Here is a 23,268-nt window from a genome sequence, read left to right on the forward strand (position 1 = left end):
GATATATCGAATATCGATAATGTAGAACGATTGTACAGTAAATTACATTAATTGTACAGTTCTTGAAAGTATCTTTTTTGCGCCAAAAGATAGTATAGAGGAGGAAGTGGAAAAGGTGGAAAATGAAGAGAAGGTGGTTGTATAAAGTGGGGATGTGGTTGTGGAGATTGATTTTGACATGACAATGTGGGGAATAATGGAACTATCTTGAAAGACTTTGCGGTCGACATCGGCGATCGGCCGAGTCGGCGGCTCATTACAGTTTTGGCTATGGCTTGTATAGGGTCGACTCGGTTCTGTGCTCGTGCGGAGAAACTGTGCCAATTCGGACATTTTGCCCAGTTTCGAAGGAAAGTTTCTACTGCTTGTGTTAAGTTTCGACAGGATGTCGAGCGACCTGCCAATACTCTTCTTCAGCACTGCCAGGTACTTGATAATCAATTAATCAATTTAACCTTGATTACAAAAGGAACATTCTTCAACGACCCCTTCTGTCACACATTTCCTCAACTGAAATTCATTAAATTAATCAATATTTTTTTTTTAAGATAATTTAAATAATAATTAATTGTATTTTTAAACATTTTATTAATATACAAAAAGAAAAGAATCTCTGATTTGAAATCACAAAGTTCATGCAAATTTTTTATGTGGTGTTCTAACCTAAAATATATCGAGAACCGTCAATATTATAGATTTTGTTATATATTTTTGGCAATTATGTCACGTGGTATTTTTCAGTTATATAAATAGTTGGCAACCTTCAACAAATTGCATATACATAAAAGTTGATAAAATTTCTTGATCTGTTTTGGTGTTAAAAAAAAAGATAAGTTACATAACGAAAAATAACCTGTCAGACACTTGACGTTTTTGACAAAATTTTGAATTAAAAACTTCATTGGCAGTTTGTATATTTTGGCAGAAAATTAATGATGGAACTCTCTTTTCTTAGTCCGATGATCTCATGTGAAAGCCAAGGTGTTTATAGTAATTATTCTGTTAGAAAACGAGTGAAATCCGGCGAGAATAATCTACACAGTAGCATCAGCTGTTTATTTCTAGCAGACGCCAATAAAATGCAGTGTCGTCTGCTCTCTATCATTTATTATCTTTTCTGCTATAAATCTAATTTCTACATAATATATAATTGTTGATCAAATGATATTTATTAATATAGAAAATAATTATCTATTTATGATTAATTATTCTCTTAATTTAAAATTTTCTCTTTAATTTCAAAAAAAGTGCGCATGTGCAAGCTTTCTTTAATTTTTTACCGCTAATTTTTGAATTTAAAATTATTATTAATTTACTAATTAGCATAAAGGAATTAAATTTAGAAAGTTTGTTATTGATGATTAAAAAAAACATTAATATTTATTGATCATTATTAAAAAGGAAATTATGTCATTTTTTTGATATCAAGAAATAGTGTGATGGTGCAATTTTTGAAATTCTTTAAAAATATATAGCCGCACCTGTTTTGACTTATTTCACTCAATGGGCGGACTTTAAATTTCCATCGGCGAGTTCATAGTAACCGATAGGCTTAGTACTAATCATCATACATATTACGTAATTCCTAAGTAAATGCGACCTGGTGTTAAATACTCTGACCTTAAATCTGGTCCTCCTTCCTCTTTTTGCCGTTGCCTCACACCTGGTCAATATTATATAATACTCTTTTACTTTTCTTTTTTTTTTTTTTTTTGAAATTATCCCATCAATTATTTAACTTGAATTTTCTATAAATGAGGGGAAAAAAAAGTTATTTTAATTTATTATAATATAAAAGTGATATTTTTAATTGTAAATTTTTTTTTTTAATTATTCGAAGATAGAAAACAATAGAGGATTGTAATCTTGATTAAAATTTGTTATAGTAAAATTGTTGTTTCGATGTTCTTGGAGTGTTCTTAAGATTTTTATATTGAAACAATATAGACAAAACTTTCCATTTTCTTCAATTTTGATGTATAATTGACGAGAAACCGGTCGAGCGAATTTTAACTCTATAAGTTAAACATAAGTAGGCTAAATGGCATAGATCTTTACTCAAGTCTGTTTGGAACGTCCGCTGGCGCTCTTGACTTTCTCGATCACAACTTGCTTCACTATATAGTTACCTTCATTTCTGTGTCTACTCTTACCTTACCTGTTGATTATATATATATATATATATATATATATATATTTATTCTCGCATTTTTATTGGAAAAATTTTTATTTTCCAATCAAAATATTATAAATTCTCAATTTTTTCATTTTCAAAATCATACAAAAAAATGAATTTTTTTTGACTCGAAAAAGTCAGTTTTTGAATTAATAATTCAATTTAAAAATTGTGGTAATTTTTTTAGTTTAGTTTCTATAAATTTTTTTATTTTAATAATTTCTTGCTTTTTTTAAAAAAATTTTTTCTTGTTTCTGAATTCCTAAATAGAAGAGACGAGTTCTCGCTTTCTTCTATGAGCGCGTGAGAGTAAAATCTTATAGAAATATATAGTACGAAATGAAACCGGCCCGCACTGTTAGTTGAGAATGTCGCAGTGAATTCCATTAGACTTTCGATCAGTTTGAATCTTTCGATAGTTTTACACTTTATAAACTAGTCTTCTTTCTCTCCTAAAGTAGAAATTAAAAACATATATATATATTTTTCTATGGAGAAAATTAATGATTTTAATCATATTTTTGATAATTCGAAATAATTTTTTTTTCAAAATAGATGTTTAGAGAAATTTTACTGACTTAGAGAGTATAATATTATTATTATTATAATAATGTCGAAGTACACGTGTCGAATTTTTACCTCTTCCATATTCTTTTATATATTGAAGTAACTCTAAAAACGAGCAATATTCTTTTTTCATGTAAGTATATCTGATTGACCCATTCAATCTCTTTTCTCTTCATGCACATGTTTAAAAGCAGGACAGATTGTACAATATTGCACACGCCAAATAGTGTAAAATTGAATATTTTAAATTTTTAGGAATTTATAATTATAATAATATTAGCAATAAGGTTTTTTGGTAAAAAAAAAATCCATAATCAAACATTAAATAAATTTCAAATGATTGTCCTAAAAAAAAGTTTCATTAAAAAAAAAAAAAAATGTTCTAAACACTGAATTGGTGAAAGTCTTTTATGCATATATCGATTTATTTCAATAGATCAGGTATTTATATGTGTGATTGAAATCAAATTATTATATTTGAATGCGAAAAATGACCAAAAGTTCATTTTATTTATTTCCCTTTGAATATGGTTGAAAATTAAAAAGAAATACTTGTCAAGAATTATGAATTAATGGCAAGGAAAAGCCGCTCCTAACATTCCTTCTCATGTATTTTTATGTTGGTAATTCTGATCCTCGACAAATGCACCCACATAAATCTTTTTCATATTCTCGACGATATAAAACATAAATTTTCCTTAATTTCTTTTGATTATATTCCAACTGGCAATTATTATTTTATTTTTTATTTTCCATTTTGTTTTTAAGAATAATAATAAGAAAAAATTAAAGAAAGAATTTTCTTTTTAGTTTTTTTTTTTTTAATTTTCTTTGAATTGAGATAAATTTTAGAAACATTCAAGAAAAAAACTTATGGGGCTAATTTATCTGAAAAAAAAAATTAATTTAAAAGTATTTCTAACTCCTAATTTGAATACGATTATATTTCAATTATATTATATAATTAGTTTTGGTTATTGCATATTGTTACCAAATTATAATAATTATTATTATATAACAATAATTATTAGATAATATATTATTCCCATTATAATTACATATATATATATATATATATATATATATATATATATATATATATATATATTAATCCTAAAGTCAAAATGAAAATTACTATCAGATTCTGTCGACATCTTCTTTCTTTGAAAAAAAAAATCTTTTATCTTGAATTGACAAACGTGTCACAGGTGTCAGGTCTGACGCAAAAAGTCTCGATTCACAGTATTCTGGTCTCGTATGACTGTATATATACGCATGCAAGTACGCTGAAGAACGCATGAATATTTTCACAATGTAATTATATATTAACGCAACAAATTATCACGAGCACATACGGATATACTATTTGTTAAATTATTAGCAATTGAAGTCTCAAAAAGGATCTCTTGTCATTTTTTTTTTTCGTCTTTCAAATTAACTTTTATACTAAAATCTAAATTAGTAAGACTTGTTTTTACTAATTTTAATTGAGAATAATTTTCCTATTGAATTTTTTTTTAAAATTTCGCAATTAACGCAGGGAAATATTTAATTAACAGAAAATCATTTAACTGCGAGTATTAAATGTGCGTATTATATGAAAATTATAATGTGAAAGGTTGCGAAAAGAAAGATCTCAGTGTGAGATATAATTGTTAATAATAATAATAATGGAGAGAGAGAGAGAGAGAAAGAGGTTAGGCTATTCAACTCACGGAGCGTGTTTATTAGGATATCTCTAACGACTCTTAATTAATTATACAATTAAAAACAAAGAGATTTGTTTCTCTCACTATTTATACATATTATATTTTAAGTTGGAAACTAAAATGTTATAATAGCACCGTGAAAAATGCGTTAATTATTCATATGTAAAAGGGTATTGTGTTAGTCAAATAAGTCTGCGAATATATATATATAGTCTGGAAATTCTTTTCTAAGTCCTGCGTAACAGTTAGCGTAATACAATAAACGTACAAGGTAAATTTAACACATTTAAAAAAAAAAAAAAAAAAAAAAACTTTTCAAAACAGAAAGTTCCAAAGAATTTATTCTTATTTTCTTTTTTTTGTTGTTCTTGCGGTATTTCATCAGAAAATGGTTATTTTGAGCGAAATATAGCTCCTTAACAAATATTTCATTATTTTCTTTGTCTCAAATAATAATTTATGTTATTATAATTTCCCTCCTATCTTTTACACTTCCAAGGTTGAATTTCATGAAAAAAAAAAAAATGAAGTAATATATAAATAACCTTCAATTTTCTGAAACCTTGAGACTTTCCTATAAAGATGACATTATTATATTATTATTAGTGCAATTTCCAAAAGGATTTACTCATATTTATATAAATACGAGGAAAGTAATTATTTCTTTTTATATGGAATTCCAGTTTTGAAGAATTACTTGACGACCTTGAATATAATTTTTATGTGGTACATTGAACTATATAATCTAAAGTATAATTTTTTTCACTTCCCTTTTGAAATTGATTTTCAATAAATGCTGAAGAAATATTCCGAGTTTATAGAAGAAATAATTTTTTGATACAAGAAAATAAATTTTATGATTATGATATTTATAAATTGAAATTATTTAAAGATTTTGCTACAAAAAATAAGGGATAACAGAAAATTAAAAGGCATTAAAATAAGCTGCTATTATTTTAATCCAATTTTTCTTATTTTAATCCATTTTGGTATTAAAATAAGCAAAATTGGATTAAAATAATAAGCTTATTTTAATGCCTTTTAATTTTCTGTGAAGATAGATTTTTTCAATGGAGAAAGTTGGATGACTGAGATTACATATATGTAAACATAAATACCAAATCTACTCAAGTCAAGATCAAATCATTGATCTATTGTCTTATCTGTGTTGCATAATTTTTCATTTCCTGAACAAAATCAAAGGTAGTCCATATTATACTTTATATACAAATTATTAAAAAATATAATTCATTAAACGCGGAATTTTCCATAAATTTATCCTATACACCTCTTTTCCGCTTCATTTCCACTACCGGTCAAAGCAAGTTATAATTATTATTATGAAGTAATTAAGAAAAGAAAGTTTCAGCTCAGTATTTTGCAATTTTCTCAGTTGTTTTATTAAAAAAAATTTTTTGATTCTTTTTATACAATAAGTACACAGAAAATTAAAAGGCATTTAAAATAAGCTTATTATTTTAATCCAATTTTGCTTATTTTTATACCAAAATGGATTAAAATAAGCAAAATTGGATTAAAATAATCAGCTTATTTTAATGCCCATTTAATTTTCTGTGTTAGACAATTTTATAAAAACTAAACTTGAAGGGGGAAAAAAAACCAGATTAGAAAAAAATACATTTGATTGTGTCCTCGAGAAAAAGCGAGCCACGGACGCAATTGAAGAAGGAAAAAAGCCAATGTACAATTAACATCTTCTCCTTTTTAATTTGTTGAAACAATGTTTATAAACTAATCGACGTGAGATTATGCGTTTCCACAATGAACAAAATAATTGCCTTTGATTACTCCCTAACGCAGTTTAATGCTTCGAAATAAATACCGGATTTACACTGGCGACATTCCAGAGATTTTAATGCCTGGGTATGACGTCTTCGTTGATAATACTTTGAAAAAAAAAAAAAAAAAAAAAAATTTTTTTACGATTTATTCATGATAAATGGTATATTAAATTATATTCGCAAAAGTAATTTCACAGAGTATATTATTGCTATTATATATCTTATCTTTTATTTAAAATCTCCGTTTTCTATATATGAAGAACTCATCTTATATATGAGATATCAAATCTTGCGAACGCCTCTTTAATCCAGGTAGATTATCGTTAAATGAATAGATTAATGTAAAAATGCTGATTCTTGCGAAATTTCAAAAAGGTTTATAATAATAATTTCCCTTATAACGATGGAGAGAATGATAGCGTGACGGAATCAATCAACATTTTATAGTTCATTGTTTTCGAAGTGAATTAAGCAATACCATTAAAAATTACTCTCTTACAATAATATCCTGTATAACATAAATTTTGCATTTTGTACTTTGTTAATTTATTTGAGAAAATTAAGTAACTTTTAATTAAAAAGTGAAACCAATAACAAAATTTTATTTAAAAGAAATTTAAAAAAAAAATTTCTGATTGATTATTCCATAAAAATAATTAGAAATTTTCAATTTAAAAATTTTTTAATTAGATATAATTATTTTTTAGACGAATTTTTATTTTTCTAATTATAATATTTTTAAACAAATTTTTATAATTTAAAAATAATTTTTTATAATTTTATAATTTTTTTAGCTACCGAACTTTTATTTGGCAAAAAAGTTTTATTTCACCGAATTTATTTCTACCCAACTTTTTATTTAAAAGAATTCTAATTTAACCGAATTATAATTTTAAGTGATACGAATTTTTAAATTTCAAAATTTTTTATTCATCGAATAATAATTTTTATGAATGAAATAAATATTTTTTTAAGTGCACGAATTATATATTTCATAATTCTTAAAAAAATCTTTCTCTCAATTATTTGTTTGGTATAAAGTAAAAATTCGTTTTAAAATAAATTTTGTCAAATGCTAATTCGAAAAATGAAAATTCGTAAAAAAAAAAAAAATTAAATTCTTTAAAATAAAAATTCTAACTAATTGCGATTTTTATGAAATAATTATGTTTATCATCAATATATAAAAATAAAATTTACTATGATCAAAATTATGAGAAAATTATTCTATTTATACTTGAAATATAAATGAAATTTTTTTCAAAAAAAAAAAAAAATTTATCTCGAGGGTATATGTATAAAAAAATTACAGAAAGGTACGCAGGACGTCTCCATTTGTGAAGTACTTCTTAAGAATTCTGAATCATTTAAAGCTTATTCAAGTGCGTCAATCGCTAAAACGCAAGTTGCATTAATGAGTATGGATTTTTTTTTTAATGTATGACAATATAAAAAGATAGATAAGCAGGGAAATCCCATGAGGAAAATAAATAATCCCATTGTATTCACAGAAAATTAAAAGGCATTAAAATAAGCTGCAACGCTTATTATTTTAATCCAATTTTGCTTATTTTAATTCATTTTGGTATTAAAATAAGCAAAATTGGATTAAAATAATAAGCGTTGCAGCTTATTTTAATGCCTTTTAATTTTCTGTGTTTCACTTATTATAAAATTATATATACTCAAAATCATTGAAAATCAATGAGCCAAAAGTTTTGAACGCGTTCAAATGAACAAAATATTTTTTTCAATCTATAAATTATTAAAAATTATAATGGCAATGTAAAATAAAACATTAAATTAATAACTTCTTTTTAGATATTTAAAACAATATTTTGTAATAAAATTCGTATTTAAAGAAGTTGCAAAAAAAAATTTCGTTCATTTGAACGTTCAAAACTTTTGCCTCATGAAAATCAATATTTGATTTAAATCCCACAAAAAAAAGTCGGATAAATGTTACAGAAAAGTGATAAATTATTAATAAGAAAAATCAATGTCGTGAAAAAATAAATAAAAAGATTTTACTTAAAAAAAAGTGTCAAACTAACAAAGGTCAAATGACGCAAATATGTTTTGAAAAGATTAAAAAAGAAAAATTTCATCTTTTTCTTTTGGGAAAAAAAAAAATGTTATAAATTGAAAGTAAAATCTGATATTTGAAAACCTTGACATGTCGAGAGTTTGTTGTATATACATATTTTCTTTTTTCATCTGTACATTTCGTATGTAAATAGCAGTTATACTATAAGAGGACAAGTACTCTAAAAAAAAAAAGTGTTGAGCCTGTTTAGTAATCTTTCTATATATTATTATATATATGCGCGAAGGCAAAAACGTATCGTGCATGTGATAAAATTTAATTCGCAGTCATCGCCAAGCTTCTTTTATTCAAGGACCATTTTGCCTCTCACGTACAAATTTATATACGGAAGTCATTTCGGGTTTACTGGGTACTCCAACTGTAAATCATGAATTTTTTTTTTCTAATCTTTATCGTCATTTCTCATCCAAATTTGGGAAAAAATTAATCAAATATTTAATTAAATAATTAAATTAAAGGATTCGAAAAATAGAGTTATAGGCGGAAAACATTCTTGAATTAACCCACGACATGGATATTAAATAGTCAAATGCTAATACTAGTTTTAATATATTCCAAATTCCAAATTCTATGCTTGTCAAATATTCAGAAGGGATTTTGTTAAACATTTAATATATTTTATAACCTGTTATTAAGAAGAGATGTGTGTGTATAAATATATATCTAAAAGCCAATAGAATATTTTAAAGGAATCAAATAAATTACAAAGGATGTTGGAAAAAAAATAGTTTTTAAAAAAAATTCGATAAAATTCTTTTATATTTAACGATTTTAGAAAAAATTTTATCAATATTAAATTTATAATTTATTTTTGAATTAATGGGAAAATTGAATTTCTTATACAATGATGACTTGTGATTTTTCGAATAGAATATATAGAGGAAACTGAAAAGGGAATGTTTGATGAAATGAGGTTTAGAGACATGTGCTCAGGGTGATTATCATTGACAAACTTTTTATTTTTCGCACCCATCGCTATATAGAATGGAAGGCACGTTTCACCTATATGTATATATATATACAACATTAGATCGGTGTGTCCTCGATATCCAAACGAGAGTTGGTATATAGTAAAAGTTGAACTCATCACGTCCACTCGGGTTCTTTGATGTCATTCTTTAAAGCTCGCGTGAGTCATTTTAGAGCCTTCTTTAACGTTAGAAAATTACCACAAAATATATATATTTTTTTTTTATATCATTATTTTAATAAATTATTTATTTACTGTAGAAAAAACAAATTTTTATATTAAATAATTTTTAGAAACGATTCGCTCTATTTTCTGCTATGTAAAATATATTTACTTTTGAATAGTCAATTTTTTTTTTTTTTAAGAATTGGTAATAAAAGTTAGAGTGACTTTCTCGCGGAAGAAACTCACCCTTTTTCAAATAAGTATTAGTCTTAATGAATACATGTATCGCAGAGGAAAGTAAAAGTCTAGAGTCTTGACGACACTTTCCATATATAATATATATTGAAACTCTTCTTATCGTCAATTTATTAAATTATTATTTTTCGAAAAGTTCGGTAGAATTTTTGTTATTATTTTTCAATTATTTAATAAATTATTAATTATTTTATATTTAAATAATGAATTTTATACATTTTTTTTGTGGGGGACCATAAAATTAAGATCAATAGGAAAAAATTGTAAAATTACTCCAACAGTTTCTGGAATTCATGAAAAAAAAAAAAAAGCGAATCAAGGAGTTGTTACTAAAATAGAAAAACCTTTAAAAGTGCTATAAAACCAGAAACAAGAGCCGATTCACATGCCCTATTATAGATGATAATTTCTCGTATGTTTCTAACTTGTGAAAACTTTTTTTTTTTATAAAAGAAAAATACTATAAGAAAATCCTGGATTTCATTTATAATTTTTTTTCCAAATTTTTAATTAAAAACATAGAATTTAATTTTTTTTCCATTAGAAAAAAAAGACATTTTACGATATCTTGGGTTTTTTATCGATGGACCGCAAATCCTGATTCGTAGAATAAATTACGACCTTAAAAATTTCAGCCTTGAAAATTAGAAACAATTTTAAATTTTGAAACACCACGTGTGAGATGATTTCAAGTCAATGACCTTTAATGTCTAATGATTTGCATATGAATAATCCCATTTTTTTTTTCAAATTAAAATACTGTTAGATCTAAAACTAGCTAAATTTGCAAATTTTTCGTATTTTAAAATTTTTTATTGCGGGATTAAAAAAGAAATGTTTTTTTAAACCAAAACCTTTGGTTAAATAATTATTTTTTATCCAAAAAAAAAAAATTGGGTAAATTAACAAAACAAAAATGAAATAATTTATTTCTTTCAAATTGTAAATATTTGATGAATTATTATTATTATAATTATTTAAATAAATTTCAGAAAATTTCTTGATCAAAATTTTGATTTATTATTATGAAAAACAAAACGTTTCGACACCAACGTTAGTGTCCTCTTCAGTGATTAAAATAAAAATAACTGTTGAAACAAAATTTTCAAAATTATAATCTCAAAAATTTTAAAACTAAAATACATAAAAATTAAAAAGAAACTACTTACTATATTTAAAAATTTTGATAATGAAAAATAACAAAAACATGTTCCCTCTAATGGAACATGTTAAAATAATTAATTACATGATTGTTTTTAATTTAAAAAATTTTACTTCAAAACTTGTATACACGCAGAGAAATGATTTATTTGAACCAAATAAAATATATTTGAGTTAAATAAACGTATATTTGTCTCAGAGCCTATACTAACTTATTTATTTGGCGTAAATAAAAGTTTTATTTGTCAGAAATAAATTTTTCTTTGCCTCAAATAAATTTTTTATTTCAATGAAATAAAATATATTTGCAACAAATAAATGAGTTAGTAGGCTCGGAGACAAATATACCATTTCTCTGAGTGTAGAAGAAGGTTTTACGAAGACCGCGAACATTTAAAATGCAGAGCAATCGAAAAAAATTTTTCTCACATACGAGATACACATAAAAGTTCTAAAAAAAAATTTACAATTAAAAATTATTATATTTAAATATTATCATGACAACTTAAACTGGAATATAATTATTTAATTCAAATTTTCGAAATTTATTTGATAAGTATAACATTTTTTTTTTGAAATAAATTTTTTCCGCGTATTTCTGAGGTACATATGGAAGATTGCAAAGCGTTAAAACTTTAAAGTCATTGTGGATCAATCGAAAAGAGAAGGAAATTGTAAGAGGGAGAGTGAGATCGTGAGAGCGACCTTGATTCAGTGGCGAAGAGCATGGTACGTTCACCATGGCCAAACAGCATCCACGAGAGAATGCCGCTGGTCAATTCCAGAATGTGGGTCGTACAGACCTGTGGAGAAAGTGTATATTTTCCCTCTCCGTATTTAATGCGGTAGACATTTTTGATATTATTTGTAAATTCTTCAAAGGTCGATGCTTTTCATTAAAAAAATTCATATACGAATCTTTAAAAAAAAAAAATTCGATTTTCACTTTCTTTGCGACCAATTTTATGATTTTTTTTTTTCTCTCTTTCAAAGAAAAATTCCAATAATAATAAATCTGTATTCAATCGAAAGAATTTATATGTGAATATTCTTGAAAAAAAAATATGTGTGTTTCCATAATTTTAAGTGTCCGGGAAAAAGAAAGTTTTTTTTTTTTTTTTCACCATACCATCTGTGGTGAGGAGCATTGAAGACTTTCTTTAAATAACGACATACGCCTAATTATTATTGCGTAAGATATAAAAATGTCGACCCGACACGTAAACAAATACAGTCGGAAGAATAGGACTGAGACAGTGAAAGTATCGACCATTCGCATTTTCAAAAGTATATATATTATATATATATTGACAAGCAAAAGGATGTGCATTATGAAATTTTTATAAAATTCTGGCCTAATTCTATTGGCTAATATTATTATTATTTTTATTACTAATTGGATATAATATGATTTCGTATGAACCTGACATATTTATTTATATATATATACTTTTAAAAGATGAACCAAAAGTTCTATGAACGAAATATTTTTTTCAATTTATGAAAAATTATGATGTCAATGTAAAATAAAACAGTAAATTAAACAATTATTGAAATAATAATTTCTTTTTAGATATTTAAAACAAAATTTTGTAATAAAATTCGTACTTAAAGAAGTTGCAAAAAAAAAATTCATTTGAACGTTCAAAATTTTTGGCTCATTTTAAAAGAAAATGTGCGGTTTGTTTAGAAAACTGTCAATTGTAGAAGATGAAAATCCTGCGCTAACGTAAGTGGAGCTCGTTTATCAAGATCTTGATGGATTGTGATTATGCAACTTACGTAAAGGTCTTTCATACAAATGTATTCTGTTTGGTTTAAAGTCATTCGTAAATGTCCCAACAAAGAATTCTGTATTTGTATTAATACTCAATTATATTTGACTCAAATAAATATTTATTTGTATCAAAAATGATTATTTGAATTCAAATAAAAATTATTTGGTTCAAGTAAATATTTATTTGTTAATAATCGAGTATATTTGAATCAAATAATTTTTTTTAAAATTTTAGTAATATAATTTTTTATTGAATTTCTTCAAGTGAGACATAGTTCAAAGATACAGGTTCAAAAATGTTTATTATATCGGATTTATTAAATCTATTTTTCTATATAGTTGAACTTGACAATGATAAGCAAATATTTTAGATATTACTTTGAACCATTGACCCTAGAATCGTGACACTTGTGCATCACTATCTCAAAGAATTTTTATGCAAAAATTTTATCAAGTTTATCGCACTTCTTTTTAGAATTGTAAATGCAATTTTCATACAATAATTCTCATAAATTGAATGATTTAATTCGCGATTTACTGCTTTGTAAATGAGCCTCTTTTTTTTTCCCCTAAATTTTTCTTATCATTTTATTCTTCTTCTTCTTGTTTTTTTTTTATCAGTCTTTAAACCAAAAAGTTGACATTTCTCTGTTATAATCCACCTTGCGGCATCGCAGACGCTTCGACCATGTAACCTCACTTTCTCCTCTTACACACGACTGGACATTAACTCAACTTGACTCCCATGATTACTCTACTCACCTTCAGTTTCGATCTTCTTCCCATAACAATTTAATTTGCTCTAATGTTGTTCAAGTGCCGCGAAAAAAAAAAAAATACTTTCTTCTGGGTGAAAGTAGATTATCTTTATTTTGAATATTTTCATGCATCACTCATATTTTCATTTAATTATATATAATGATTTAACATAATTATTATCATCCCTTTTAGCTAAAACAATTTTTTTTTTATTATTACATTGTATAAATAATTATTTTGGAAATAAATAAATTATTTAAATTAAATCGTAAAATACTCAACGAGAAAAATATATAATAATTGACTACTATCAGTCTATTATATTCACTTCATTAACTTTCAAGCAAGTGCAAGTCAAGTTTATTGCAACAGAACACTTCCACTAAGCATGCACTATTATTGCAAAATCTATCGTACTTCTTTGGATCGTCAACGTTAATGGACCCCCTCGTGCCTTATTGAAGGACAAATTGCCGTTGAACATTATTTTTATTTACTTGTAACATTATAGTCAGTCATAGGTTAAAGACCAATTTCAACAGACTACAATTTACCAGGAGTAATCAATGGATTATTACTTGCTCTGATTGTTACTTTCTACGCACATAAATAAAAGCAAGGTCGTTTGAGTCAGTTCCACAATATAATAAAATATTTTTCTTTCTTTAAAAAAAAAAAAAGAGGGTCAATATAAAAATTTGAAATATCACAGAAAATTAAAAGGCATTAAAATTATTATTTTAATCCAATTTTTAATTTTTTTTTTTATCCAATTTTTTTTAATACCAAAATGGATTAAAATAAGCAAAATTGGATTAAAATAATAAGCGTTGCAGCTTATTTTAATGCCTTTTAATTTTCTGTGTACTTTTTCTTTTTAAATTAGAAATTAATAATTTGAAACTCGTAGGGGGGAGGGTAATTAATCAAAGTGTTGCTAAAAATAAAATATAAAAATAAAAGTCATCTTCAAAAAAAAAATGATTTTGTAATATTTATAGATTTGGTTCATTAAAACGGGAATCTTGCAATGAAAATGCAAATTTGATCACGTGCATTCGCCATTTTAAAGGCCAAACGTTAAGAATTGCCTAATATATTTTTAGTCACACAGATTTCCTGTTCCAGGTTACAGAAAAATTTTTTTTTTTTGGAATTTTACCACGACTTATGTAAACTTATATATTTTATTCTCAAATCATTCGTTTTTTTTTTTTGTAAATATTTGCTTTAATATTTACATTTTTCATTTTTAAGAATTGTAAATTTCTATTTTATTGTATTTGACTTTAATTTTTGAATTTAATTTTTTGAAAAAAAATATTATTTACAAAAAAAACAATTTATTTTAAAGAAAATGAGCATAAATATCGAAATATATATATATATTTTCCTGACATTTCTTTTGTCAGACTTGGGTGTGCCGCTGATGTTTGCGGCACTTTCTTAAAAAAATATTATACACATATATGAGACGTAAGATAATTACGAAAATGAAGCCTCAGGAAATAAGAGACTCGTGTAACCACTTTTCAACCACATTTTACTACGTGCTAACGCTCATGTCCGACACTGAGACTGGCATATTTTTTTTTTCTGCGCCAATTGCGGCTACTGTCTTTGCTTTTCTCAAATTAAAAATACGCATGTATATTGTCATTCATATGTACCTACCGAGAGTTTTTTTTTTTTTTTTAAATTCTATGATAATTCAAATGTAATAAACATTCACAAATATGAATTTTAATTAGCAACTTTCATAACTGAGAAACGCTTTTTTTTTAAAAATATATATACTAATTTCTGTATTTTTCCCCACAATAATTAAAAATTTAATAAATAATTAAAATTTAAAATTATTAAAAATTTTATAATTTAAAATTTTTTAAAATTTAATTTTTTTAAATTATTTTTTTTGAAAAATTTCAATTACAAAATGGTAAACTAGGTGTTAAATTAAATTTGCTTTTAATAATAAGAAAAAAGCGTCAATTATTTTTTGTATTGCCGCGACCACGTGGGTTTTCATGAAAGTATATAGAGATAATTACGTGATTAAATTATTGGGTGCGGTCGTTATCTATAATCAATGCCAGGTGAAAAACCTCAAAATAAATAATTGAAGGTTATTCGAAATTTGCTGTTTCACTATATATCGCGAGTGTTTAGAAAAAAAAAATTAAAATTAAAAACACATAACTTTTCCAAATGACAAATCATGCTTTCAAACCGCTTATTCATCGGATACTTTTTTTTTCTAGTCACGTATGTGATAAACTATAAATCAAAATTTATTGCTTCACTTACAATTTTTTTTTTTTTATAAAATTGGTTTTTTTAAATGAATTACTTTTAAATACATAAATTATTGGTATAAAAAATTTATTTGAATTCAAATAAAAATTATTTGGTTCAAGTAAATTTTTTGATTATTTATTTTTATAAAGAAATAACATTTTTTTACACGAATTAATTATTATTAACAAATATTTAAAAAAAAATGTTCCATTCATTAATGAAAAAAATGGAATAATATCACGCGATATTATCGTTTAGTTGAAAGTAAATTTTGCTATTTATTATTTATTATTTATTATTTATTAATTTGAAAATAATTGCAGAATTAACGCGCCAGAAGTGTACACATATTTGTAATATCGTAAATACTAATATCACATTAGAAAGTTGAAGAAAATTTTATTCATAATTGGCTCGTTTCAAATTTTACAACAAAGTTAATTTCATGAAAAGAAATATATATATTTTGTCAATGAATGGGTTCGCGTGTTTTCACGAATTTTTCTCATATCATAAACGTCCTTGCAGACGCGATGAGAATTGTTTTTGCGCAAAGTAAAAGTTGGGTAGTGAACTTGCCTCTTATCGAGAACTAGTTTTATATATATATATACTACAGAGAATGTATGAGTTTAGATGGTTTAAAAACATTGATGTAGAAATGATACGCATGGACAGACATTTAAAATGGTATAATTTCTCAATATTCATCCTAAATGTATACATATACCGATAATTTAAACCTTATAACCGCAAAAACGAGATCATGGTTGAAATTTATATACCACAACACAAGAATTTTATAATTCAAGGAAATCAAGATTATTGCAATTTAATAACAAACCTAGGAATCCTATAAAAAGTAAAAAAAAAAAAAGAATTAAATTTTCAAGTCATATACTTTCATTGTCGCAAGTGTTTAAATTTTTTTTTTTTTTTTTTTTTTTTAACGAACAATGTTTATCCTCATTGTATACTTTGCCTTTTAAAGCTTAAATTTATTTATAATATGCGGAAGCACGTGTATTGCATTCAAATCATCTTTTAGTTTGTGGTTACTTTGTTAACCTCTAAGATCATTATAAACTTAACTTGTTGCGAGAAAGTGCATAATTAAGACAATGACAAGAATTTTCGAAAAAAAATTCATAATTTATTATATATCACTCGGAAAAATTATAGCTATTATAAATAAATTTTTTACTAATTATTTTTCACTGCAGTGAAAAAAAAATTTTTTGATTAAAATATTATCGAAAAAAAAAATATATATATTTCAGTCAATTAAATTTCAAAAATAAAACTTTAGTTCACACACTGAAAAAAAAATTTATTTCATTCAAATACCGGCGTATTTGGTTATTATCAAATAAATATTTACTTGAATCAAATATTTCTTATTTGAATCAAATATTTCAGTATTTGAAGCAAACACCATTTATTTGATTCAAGTAAATATTTATTTGATAATAACCAAATACACCGGTATTTGAATCAAATAAATTTTTTTTTCAGTGCATGCTCTCTAAATCTGAATTAGTAAAAATGTTTACTAATTTGAATTAGTGACTCACTTTTTGCTTTAGAATTAGTTAAATTTTACTAATTGTTAGTAAAAGTTACTAATAATTAGTAAAATTTTACTAATTCAGAAGCAAAAAATGAGTCACTAATTCAAATTAGTAAATATTTTTACTAATTCAGATTTAGAGAATGGTTTATTTAATTATTTGGTTTCAAAAATTCAAATATTCGATTATTTGAATCAAATAAATTTTTGTTCCAGTGTTATAAATATTTTTTTTCTGTAAATAGAAAAATAAAAAAATAATATGAAAATTCGATTTTAAATCAACATAATTAGGAGCAATTTCAATCTCAAACGATGTATTACTGTTTCATTTCATTTTACATGTCCGAGCACACCAAGTGTATAGGTATTCTCACTGTGACCTCAATTGTCAATAAATAAAAAAAAAAAAAAAAGATGATAATTATGAGAATAACTAAGTTACAAAATACCCCGTTATCTTAACTAAAAGTCACTAATTATGAAATCACTTTCGTTATCGTTTATATACAGAATACAAAATTTATATAATAAGGTATATATATATATGAAAGTTTCACAATATTGAAATCTTGTCAAAATATCTTCTTTCCTATATCAATATATCAAACTGGTTTCTCTAAGGGAATGTGTGCCCTCAATTAAATTTTTTTTAAATTTAGTATTACAATATTTTTCCAAAAAGATTATTTGTAAGAAAAAAAAAAAAAAAGAAAGTTTTTCCAAAAATTATTCATTAATATTTCTTAATTATCATTTTTTATATTGTATTTGTTAGAAACTTTTTTTTTTATTGACTAATAAATTTTATGCTTGCGGCAAAAATGTTGAAAATACTATATATATAACAAGAGTGATTGAAAAAGAATCACTGGGGAAACTTTTAAGTAGTACAACTCACGTTACGTCAGACAAGCATCAGTAGTATAACTCAAATAACTTGAGTTCTGCCTGAACTATTTTTAATAAAAGAAAATATTTATAAATTTCACAAGAAAATTAAAAGGCATTAAAATAAGCTGCAACGCTTATTATTTTATAATTCAATTTTGCTTATTTTAATACCAAAATGGATTAAAATAACGCTCTAAATCGGAATTAGTAAAAATGTTTACTAATTTGAATTAGTGACTCACTTTTTGCTTCTGAATTAGTAAAATTTAACTAATTATTAGTAAAATTTAACTAATTATTAGTAACTTTTACTAATTAGTAAAAATGTTTACTAATTTGAATTAGTGACCCACTTTTTGCTTCTGAATTAGTAAAATTTTACTAACAATTAGTAAAATTTAACTTATTTTAATAATCGGTTACTTAGTATTTATTTAGTATTTAGTATTCATTTATTATATATGTGTAGTACTTTTTGCTTCTGAATTAGTAAAATTTTACTAACAATTAGTAAAATTTAACTAATTCAGAAGCAAAAAGTGAGTCACTAATTCAAATTAGTAAACATTTTCACTAATTCAGATTTAGAGAGAAGCAAAATTGGATTAAAATACTCTCTAAATCTGAATTAGTAAAAATGTTTACTAATTGAAATTAGTGACTCACTTTTTGCTTTAGAATTAGTTAAATTTTACTAATTGTTAGTAAAAGTTACTAATAATTAGTAAAATTTTACTAATTGAGAAGCAAAAAGTGAGTCACTAATTCAAATTAGTAAACTTTTTTACTAATTCAAATTTAGAGAGTAATAAGCGTTGCAGCTTATTTTAATGCCTTTTAATTTTCTGTGATTATTAATTAATATTGTATATTTGTTTTTTAATTTCTCTTTAAATTAGTGAATTTTTTCACTAATAAATTTTTCCCTTCAAGGGAGAGAAAAAAATAAATTATTTTTATAATGAAAATTATTTTTTTTTTCCAGAAAGAAACATGCTCGCGAAATCACAGGTTTGGTGTTGCACGAGCAATGAGTTCAATGCAAACACAACAACCAGGATCATTACCAGATTATCAAGTCGATCCTTATCAGCTCCTCGATGACGATCTCAAGCTACTTTACCACGATATACGACAGGTGAATGATCAGTTTTTTTAATTATACAAAAAAATCTATATTTGTCATTATATAAGAAAATAATCATTTTTTTTCATAGAGAAATTAGTTTCTTTTTTCATTAAACAAAAAAAAAAAATCCAAGTACTCACATTATTTGTACTATTCTTTCTATTTCTCTTTTTTTTTGATAAATTATATATGTTTTATTAAATAAACAAAACGCGTGTAGTACAAATATTTCTAGAGAAATTTCTATATCTTCCCGTACTAAAAGTGTTGTAACATGCGTCACCTAAAAGAGACAAAATTTAAATTACGCTATAGGTTTATGAATTATTAATGAATTCTATTCTTAAGTGACACCAACGAAACATCATGACTTCAGAAAGGAGACAGTATTTTTCTTGTATAATATGCAAAAAAAAAAAAAAAAAAAAATTGTTACAGATTTTTTTTTTTTTGTTCTTTTTGACTAATTTAACAGGCGCTAATTATATATTGTTAATTAAAATCAGTGAACTGAAAAAAAAAAATTTTTTGATTCAAATAATCGGTTACTTAGTACTAAAAAAAATATTTACTTGAACCAAATAATTTTTATTTGAATTAAATAAATTCTATATTTGAACCAATAATTTTTGTATTTTGAAATATAAAAATAATTTCAAATAATAATTATTTGATACAAATAAATATTTATTTCTTACAAATGAATATTTATTTCAAACAAATAAATGTTTTTATTTTGTACAAATAAATATTTATTTTGTACAAATAAATATTTATTTGTTAATTGTCAAATAACCGATTATTTGAATAAAAATAAATTTTTTTTCAAGTGTGAGAAATTTAGAGATGAGAAAAATTTAAATTCTGATTTAAATTCAAAGATGATTTATAATTTTTCTTTCGGTTCTGTACTAGAGAAATATTTTATTGCCATTTATTTGAGATAAATAAAATTTATTAATAACAAATAAATTTGTCTCAGAACGCAATAATTTTTTATTTGTTTTAAATAAAAAAAAAATTTATTTAGCACAAATAAAATTTATTTGAAATAAATATTTATTTGGCTATGAGCCGAAAGTTTTGAACATTCAACGAAATATTTTTTTCAATCTATAAATTATTAAAAATATTATGCGATGACCATGTAAAATAAAACAGTAAATTAAACAATTATTAAATTAATAACATCTTTTTAGATATTTTAAACAATATTTTGTAATAAAATTTTTACTTAAAGAAGTTGCAAAAAAAATTTCGTTCATACACTCAGAGAAATGGTATATTTGTCTCCGAGCCTACTATAACTCATTTATTTGTTGCAAATATATTTTATTTCATTGAAATAAAAAATTTATTTGAGCCAAAGAAAAATTTATTTCTGCCAAATAAAATTTTTATTTACGCCAAATAAAATTTTTATTTACGCCAAATAAATAAGTTAGTAGGCTCTGATACAAATATACGTTTATTTAACTCAAATATATTTTATTTGGTTCAAATAAATCATTTTTCTGGGTGTATGAACGTTCAAAACTTTTGGCTCATTATTTGGCTCTGAAACAAATATAAATCTTTTCTCTGTATATATATATATATAAAAGTCAATAACCATAATGAATTACTTTTTTTCACATTGTTAATTTATCTTATTTGGTTAAGAATGAGATTTATCAATTTGACAGCAATTGAATTAAATTTATATTGAATAATTAGAGTTAAAGAAGCAGAGTATTGTACACAACGTCAGAAATTATTATTATTTTTTTTTTATGAGCAAAATGATCAGTGTGCGTGGTTTCTCGGATTGGAAGGCGCATTTCGCTTTCGAACGAAAGCCACAGAAGCGTGGATTCAGCTTCACGGTCTGCATATGGACGAAAACTTTTACTCACGGTCGTTCAATCCTATATCTATATATATATATGCATACACGCATGTAAACGCGTAGAAAGCACCTTGCACCATAAGAATTTGTCTCTATATACAATAATAATTATTTACGTCGCAATGACTAAATTTATTTCCATTTTCTCAATTCTTTATTTTTTTTCCTATTCACATTTACAGTAAATAAAGCTAACAATTACATAAGTAATTTATTTACCATTAGAATCCTGTGAATTTATATTTCTATTACAATTTTATATATGTAATAAATATTTTTATTTTTATTTTATAATTTTTTAAATTCAAAAGTATATTTAACTAATGAATCGATTTTTTTTTAAAATATCGTTAAATTATTGTAGTACAAGCATTTTGTGAAACTTAATTACAAATACTTGTTTGGAAGGAGAATTTCTCTTTCAAGTGAGAATAATGGAATCACGTTTTTAGCAGATGAATAAAAATTAAAAAAAAAAAAGATAAAGAGAATACGGAAATAAATATATGTGAGAAAGGATTACGTCGACATGAATGAATAGAATATTTGCAATTAGTTCATGAAAAAAAAAAAAAAAAAGCAGGCGTTTCTTTTGAGTTTGGCCGAATTCCAGCGTGGACTTTCAGACAGTGCTATACGACTGGAATTCGAAGTACGACGATTCTCCATATCGTTTTCTTCTCCAACTGTTGCAATAAGTGAAACATTGCGTGTGTCACGTACCAGGGCCGTATACAATGATTGGTTTCGATTCAAATCGTCAATTGAAACTTGATTTTATTAGAAACTACAATCACCTCCTTTCCTTTATTCATAAATAAATCGCAGAAACTACAGTTTTCACTTTCTTCATTATAAATGTATGATTTTCTATATATGTATCTGTTATTGATAAGTAAATTAAATTACAACTAATCGTCATCTTTTCATAAAGAATTCAAATTTTTTTTTTTCTATATAATTAAATTTTCCATATTGATGAAAAATTATATACAATGTATATATGACAAATGGGTGTAATCGAGTGTGAGTAAAGTAACCTTCTGGAAGCACCTAGTTTTATTGATTCGTGTCGACACAACTATTTTATAATTATAAACTAATTCCTCAGAAATGAGATGCGTCACGCTCTCTTTCCATATCCTTCGAATCAAAGAAATCAACCATTAATGAATTGTTTTTCACAAGATTTACACTCAAAAGTGTGTATTATGGAAAAGAAGGAAATTTACCATTTTTTATATTTCTTTTTCACACTGATTATTATTCCTTTAAAAATAATTAGAATTTTCAATTTAGAGAATTTAAATTTTCAATTTTTAAGTTAGTTTTTCGAATTTGTCTTTGATTTTTTTTTAAACGAATTTTCAATTACAATTTTTACTGGAATTTTTATTTGATAGGATTTTTATTTCATAGAATTTTTTTTTAACTCAACTTTTTATTTAGAGAAATTCTAAATTAAACGAATTTTAATTTAGCGTAATTATTTTGGTAAATTTTTGGAAAAATTAGCGTCAAAATGTTTTGTATAAAAGAAAAATTTTGACAAATTAAGATTCGATTAATTATGGAAATTCCAGTATTTAAAAATTTAAAGCAGTTAAAATTCTGTTAAATAAGAATTCTACTAAAATTAAAATTCGATTAAATTTAGAATTCTTTTAAATAAAAAATTGTGTAAAGAAAAATTTTGTAAAATAAAAATCCTATCAAATAAAAAAGTTACCTGATTCTGTAAAGTAAAAAATTCGTTTTAAAATTAATTTTGTCAAATGCTAATTCAAAAACTAAAAATTCGTCAAAAATATAATAAAATAATAAAAAGAAATCAAAGGCTAATAAATAATAATAATAATAATAATAATAATAATAATAATAATAATAATAATAATAATAATAATAAAATAATAAATACTTTAAAATGAAAATTGTAACCAATTATTTTTATAGAATAATCATGCGCTATCATTCTGTAATCATTCTGTAAAGTAAAAATTCGTTTTAAAATTAATTTTGTCAAATGCTAATTCGAAAACTA

General features: G+C 24.3%; 1 protein-coding gene and 1 long non-coding RNA gene across 2 annotated transcripts in view; one reads left to right on the forward strand and one right to left on the reverse strand.

The window, feature by feature from the left end:
- Positions 1-103: 103 nt before the first annotated feature.
- The window catches only part of LOC127287836 (all trans-polyprenyl-diphosphate synthase PDSS1), a 34,212-nt gene continuing 11,047 nt past the window's right edge, over positions 104-23,268 (forward strand). The window contains exons 1-2 of the mRNA XM_051314959.1: positions 104-426; positions 19,196-19,348. Coding sequence (XP_051170916.1) covers positions 271-426; positions 19,196-19,348 — 309 coding nt within the window. The 5' untranslated portion in view covers positions 104-270. The remainder of the gene's footprint in view (positions 427-19,195; positions 19,349-23,268) is intronic.
- Positions 372-23,268, reverse strand: part of LOC127287849 (uncharacterized) — a 106,579-nt gene continuing 83,682 nt past the window's right edge. The window contains exon 3 of the long non-coding RNA XR_007843941.1: positions 372-510. This is a non-coding gene — a long non-coding RNA (uncharacterized LOC127287849). The remainder of the gene's footprint in view (positions 511-23,268) is intronic.

Source organism: Leptopilina boulardi, unplaced genomic scaffold (assembly GCF_019393585.1).
Source record: "Leptopilina boulardi isolate dan_hultmark-lab unplaced genomic scaffold, ZJU_Lbou_2.1 LbouV2_123, whole genome shotgun sequence".
In the NCBI taxonomy this organism is placed as follows: Eukaryota; Metazoa; Arthropoda; class Insecta; order Hymenoptera; family Figitidae; genus Leptopilina; species Leptopilina boulardi.